This window comes from Echinops telfairi, unplaced genomic scaffold, assembly GCF_000313985.2.
Source record: "Echinops telfairi isolate 266 unplaced genomic scaffold, ASM31398v2 ScPeMD7_2;HRSCAF=8, whole genome shotgun sequence".
In the NCBI taxonomy this organism is placed as follows: Eukaryota; Metazoa; Chordata; class Mammalia; order Afrosoricida; family Tenrecidae; genus Echinops; species Echinops telfairi.
The window spans coordinates 63,715,545-63,721,730 of NW_022103898.1; the positions used below are offsets into that span (position 1 = coordinate 63,715,545).

At 38.3% G+C, this 6,186-nt stretch overlaps 1 protein-coding gene across 4 annotated transcripts in view; it reads right to left on the reverse strand.

Annotated features, from left to right (window-relative positions):
• Positions 1–2,226: 2,226 nt before the first annotated feature.
• Positions 2,227–6,186, reverse strand: part of MDM2 (MDM2 proto-oncogene) — a 32,621-nt gene continuing 28,661 nt past the window's right edge. For 3 of the 4 annotated variants that reach the window (XM_045291640.1, XM_004700462.3, XM_045291641.1), the window contains exons 9-11: positions 5,575–5,730; positions 4,835–4,912; positions 2,227–3,234 (exon numbers count right to left, since the gene is read on the reverse strand). In XM_045291640.1, the coding sequence (XP_045147575.1) occupies positions 2,662–3,234; positions 4,835–4,912; positions 5,575–5,730 (807 nt within the window). In that variant the 3' untranslated portion in view covers positions 2,227–2,661. The remainder of the gene's footprint in view (positions 3,235–4,834; positions 4,913–5,574; positions 5,731–6,186) is intronic. The other variant, XM_045291645.1, reaches the window with a different exon arrangement.

Sequence of the window (6,186 nt, forward strand, 5' to 3'; positions counted from 1 at the left end):
AGATATTTATCTTCTAAAACATTGCAAATGTCAACTAGTACGTCTCCAAGTTGAAAAACATATTTTGTAAATACTAACCCAACTCTAAACCCAGCCAACCAGAAAGTGCAAGTACAAGTTTTTCATGATACAATGCCATGACGAGGAGTTACCCCCAAAAAAATACCAGAATTTTTTTTCAAAGCTATGTATTTAAATTTTTTTGTAAAACCACCTTATGATCTTCAAAGTATTTTCCATTACACTTCATATATTTGTCAAGTCTGATTCCATTCTTGGGAACATTTTTCAAACTCATCTGTTTGGATAACTGACAGCACCTCCCTCGGGTTTTTTTCTTCACCTCCTCTACATCACCAAATCTCTGTCCTATCATGTCCCTTTGCATTCGTGAATAAAAACAAGTCGCAGAGTGAGTTCAGGTAAGGTGTGTGGGGCAAGAGAGGCATGCTATTTTTTGCCAAAAAGTGGCGCAGAGATGGCAGTGTGAACAGATGCATTGTGGTGGCAAAACCAGTCCCCTCTGCCACAAATCATGCCTTTTTTTGGTCATACACTGTTATGCAATCTTTTCAGAACATCTAAATAGAAAACTTAACAGTCTGACCTGGTGGAATGAACTCCAAATGCACTAGAAGTCGACATTTTCATCCTTTTGGGAAGTTCACGGACATCCAGAATGAGGTGTGTCATCTGTCAACATTTCACCTTTTTTTGAACGAGAAATGAGTGGTGACTCATGCCCTTGTTTCCCCGTAGCGCTGTCCTTGTAAGCTGTGTTCATCACACGTTTCCGTGGCATTTTTGAGTAGAAAGAACTTCACAGCCACGCATTGTTCTCTTAAATTGGCCATCACAAAATTGAATGAAACTTTTACCAAAAAATTTACTGTGACCAGGGAGAATCTTCCCAAGTGACCCCATCGGGTGCCCTTCCTCCCACCCACCTTCTCAGAACTCCGTATTAGAAGACCCAGTAACCTTCAGTGTTTTGTTGTGGGTAATTGTCTTGTTACAGCACACATTGTGGCAATTCCCCATGTGAGGTTCGACAATGGTTCTGCTCCTGTACCACCTTCCTAGCTCTATACCCACATCATTTCTCGAGTACTGATTTAGGATTCCTTTAGTTAATGCTACCCATTCAACCTTAATCTTTAAGAGTGCAATACTCGTCTCAATAGATTCTGTAAGAAATCTGCAATTCTGCTGCACTTCTCCTGTTTCAGTCAGGACTCACCTATGGAGCCCTTGAGCATACACTAGTGATGGCCAAGCAGCTCCCAGTCCTGGTGTCTCAGCACAGGAGGCAGTCGTCCAGGGAAGCACCAGGGCTTTCCGGCCCTTCCTTCTGACTTCCTACGTCTCTTTCCCTGGGGGCTCCAGGCAGAGACCACTTATATCTTGGATGGCTCTAACTAGCTGCAGAATTGGGTGAGTAGGTCAGGAATTCGAACAGTTTCATGAGACCATGAGCCTAACCCTTTAAACTAAGTGAATCCCATGAGGCATTTGGTTGTACCCAAGTATGTTAGCAACTGCAATTTGCTTGTTGTCCCTACCATTATGAAATTATAACATATTTGTCATTTTTCTGGTGTAAAACAATGTCACATTGTGTAGCCATTACTGTTGATACAATTTCACCATCACAAACTTATTTTCTAAACAATGATCCCTTCTCCCTGCACCTCCTTGTTGTAGAAAAGTGCTAAAACATTGCTTGTCCCTTTGTGACTGACTTAATTCACTCCGTGGGTCTTCAAGTGCATCCATGTACCAGGACTTCATTTTTTTGGATGGCGGAGTAGTACTCCACTCGATGTATGTACATTTTGTTTTATCCATCCATTCACTCACCACTGGGCATTTAGACTGTGCTATTAAGAATAGTGCTGTGAATATAATTCTACAAAGACTTTATTGACAACCAAACCGAAACCACTCATTGCCATCAAGTTGATGCTGACTCATAGGAACCCTATAGGAGAGGATATAAACTGCCCCTGTGAATTTCTGCGACTCTATAGGAGTATAAAGCCCAGTGTTTCTCCCATGGAGTGACTGGTAGTTTTGAACACCTGGCCTTGAGGTTAGCATCCCAACAGGTAACCACTATGCCATGAGGGCTCCTATATCACCACTCACTCTCTTCAGGATAATCTTGATCTTTTCCTAAGTGAGAGACTAGAGAATAAGGAAATTACATTTTCACTTAGCACCAAATAGTAGATAACTTTTTATTAAGCATATTTTAAGAATTTCTGAGAGAACAGGGAAACCACAGACCAGGTTTAAGGATATCTAAAATTTAAATAGTAAATCTTTCACACAAAATGTCCTTCCACGAATGATAAAAAGTTATGTTGAATGTCCTACAGGAGATAAATTGGAAAATGAGGGGAGGGGCTAAAAGGATGAGGTGTAAATCCAATTCAAATTACATTAAAATCCCAATATAAACAAAAGTGAAATTTTCTTAAAAGAAAGTGAATTTTCACTACCTCCTCCCTCCCCAGAGGTAGAAATCTATATGGACTGATATAATCTTTCACTTTATGTATTTTTAAAAAAATAAATTTCAAGTTGACAAAATAACCATCTACATTTTCAGGTTTACATAGATAGAAATATATAATCCTAATTACACAGACAGGTTGACTAGAGGAAATAAGTTAGCACAATCATTTGGATTGGTTGTCTACACACCGGGCAGGGCTTGTTTCTTTTTTTCAGTTTCTTTGCACATGTAAAGCAAGCCATTAAATGTCCTGTTTTGCCGTGGACGATGCAACCATTTTTAGGGCGATCTTGGCAAATCACACAAGGTTCAGTGGCAATAGAGCGAGATCTGGATTCCATACTTTCTTCTTTGTCTTGTGCTTCTTCCCTATTAAGCTCTTGTACATCTTGGCTGCTGTAAATGATGCTACTAGAAGTGGATGGCTGGGAATAGTCCTCACTCTCCTGAGACTGGGAGGCTTGTGTTACAGTATCATCATTTTCTTCAACATGTGACTCTTCGGGGTCACTCACAGCTGTTTTTTTACAATCCGGAACATCGAAACCCTCTTCTACTTGAGTTGTGTTTTCTAGTTTGGGACTCTCAAGCATTTTCTCTTCATCTTTCCCTTTATCTTCAGGAAGCCAGTTCTCACGAAGTACCCAACATCTGTTACAATGCGGTGGGAGTGGAGGATTCATTTCATTACATGAAGTACACTTCCAATAGTCCTGCAACGAAAAGAAAGTTAATTTCTGTAATCCTTTAGTAACTGGTCACGGCAATGTTAAAGCATTTTTAGCCTTTATATAAAACATTCAAATCTGAAATTTTTAAGTACATATTATTTTTCCAGCCATACCATACTAGAAAACCCTAAAACGAAAACTGTACTCACTATTTTTGTACTAAAAATGCTATTCCGTTCTATTAAAAATATACTATTATCAACCACAATTGTAAAGTTCTCTCTTCAGGGACATAGACAACAAACATAGCTATCTGTTTATTCCATTCGGTATAAAGCTTTACCCATTCTAAGAGTCTGAACTTGGGCTCTCCTAGAGTCCGCCCAATCTAAAGAAAACATCCCTCCTAGAGAAAGACCAAAACGTCCATGCCCCATTAGTGGGGTGGCCTAAATGTGCTTGGAAGCCAGATCTGAACTGGGTTTTCCTAAGTCCATCCACAAAGGAACTTTTATTCTTCTCAGCAATCTTTACCAGCTAAATGGTTCATCCTTGTTGCATTTCTCTTATTTGTATCCTTTTCTGTGTTATCTCTGTAACTATTCCATGGATCTCCCCTACCTCACGTTCTCTCCCAAACCTTTTCATCATGAAATTTGGATAATGAACTCCCCATATCACCAGCCTCTTCATAGCCTGTAACTGAAGCGTGGCTCTATGTTGCACATAGAATATCTGCCGTAAGATGGCCTTCTGGACGAAAGTCTGACAAGTGAGTGACAATAAGGGCGGAGACTCTGTTCGCCCACACTGGTGCTCAATGTTGTCAAAATAGGTTTCTACTAACTGATAAAACCAAACACAATGATTTTGCATTATAAGGAAAAACAATGATTACAAATGCCCATTTGCAATATTTAAGTCTGAAACATTTCTCACTCGACTTGATTGGGTCAGCTAATTACTTGAACAGCTACTTTTTAACAGCAAAAATTTGTGACTTGCTATTTATTTTTTTGCATTTAGTTAATTAATATGTATTTCCAACTCAAGAAACGGGTCTTATTTCCTATTCAAATATATTAAAGGGTAACAAGAGGCAGCATCATTAAGAACAAAAATAATAATTAAAAAAAAAAAAAGCACTTCCAATACAATACCTTAGGACCCCAAGGGAACATGAGGTGCAAACACTAAAGTATGACTCTTTACTGGACTAAAACCCTAACCTCATTCTTAGTACAAGTTAGTGTTGAGCACACTTATGCTCAACAAGATGGGCAAACGGTTAAGGCTTATCAGTACAATGAAAGTACTCTGTTGTGCACACTTGCAATGTCTAACGTAAAATTTCTTTAAAAGCTCAAATTCTAAGACTTTAAAATAAAGAATAATGTTTTTGGTCTATTTTAACTTTATAAAAATTCCCTCATTTCAGCTTATAGACATTATTTTTCTAATCCTGACCTCAGACATGGTGTCAAGGAGTACGAGGAGGAAGAAAATGTTCTGAAAATAATTGTGGTAGCAACTGTGTAACACTCCTTGTTATGGCTGAGCTATTGAATGGTATGATGTCTGAATTATGTCCTAATAAAATGGCTTGAAAAACCAGCAACAAAAAATGTTGAAGTATACTTACACCTAGGGAGATTTCAGGATCATCTTCAAATGAATCTGTATCGCTTTCCTCAGCCTGATAGACAGTAACACGATATATCTAATAAGATAAAATTCATTAGCAACATTCAACACTATTTTTTCCCTCAACAGGAAAGGCTTCTTAAGTGGTAAGCCCTAAATAAATTGTCTACTCCTATAGATGAGAAATCCTGAGACAAGGGTCAAATGGACTAACTGTAAAAAGGGAGACCCGGAGGAGAGGGAAATCCTTACCCACCATGGTAAAAAGTCAAGAGACAGATGGCTTAAAATGCAGACAGCAAAAAACTCAGTACAAGTAACTTTGTTTTATGAAAATGGAAGCATTAAATAGCAGTGAAAACAGTTGGATATACTGAAGACAATCACCACCTCCAGAAAACAGAGCTGGGGTACCAAGTGACTTTAACTGTGTGTATGTTTGCATCCATAAAAAGCAATTCCTTCAAAGCAGAGAGGGGCTTGAAGTAATGAATGAAAAAGAGGAAACAGGCCATTACAAGGAAGTTTTATCAAGATCTACTCTGACTCCTTAGCATTAGTTATGAGAATATAAACCAGACAACAAAGAACTGCAAAAACCTCAAGTACAACCAATGATCTAGTTTAAACAAATTAAAAGACAAGGATTTCAAGTGAAACCTAAATATAAGAATCAAAGTTAATGAAGGTGAAAAATCTTTTAACAATTTTCTAACATAATTAGTTGAAAAAATATACCTCTTCATCATCATCTGAGAGTTCTTGTCCTTCTTCACTAAGGTTATAATCTTCGGAATCAAGAGATTCAACTTCAAATTCTACACTGAATTGATCTGAAACAGAATCCTGGTCCAACCAATCACCAGAATGTTCACTTACACCAGTGTCAGCATCCTAAAAGGAGAAACAAAAGTGACCTCATATAATTACCTCTTGACCTCCACAATAGTTCCCAATGCATCCCTGAGCCTCTGTTTCCTTCTCCAATCCAACCAACACTAGAGTAATAAGATTCTGGGTTATCACTACAGGAGGGAGCTTCAAACATTTCATTGAAAAATAGAGCTGAGAGAGCATGTAACTTCCCCACAAACTTCTTGAGGTACTCTTACATTAATATTTGGTTCTTCAAACCCATTACACAAAAGGACAAAGTACCTTGGTGCTCGAAGTTTATACAATATGCCAATATTAACATTTTCAGGTTTATCTACAACTGGATACATAGCCTCTAGGAAATGTGCACAATCCAGCTGGATCTAACTTGTTTCATAAACCAATCTTGGCATTTCAGCCTCCACTCTTCTTCCCTAACTGTATTAACTAGAAAGCTTCCAATTCCTACTCATC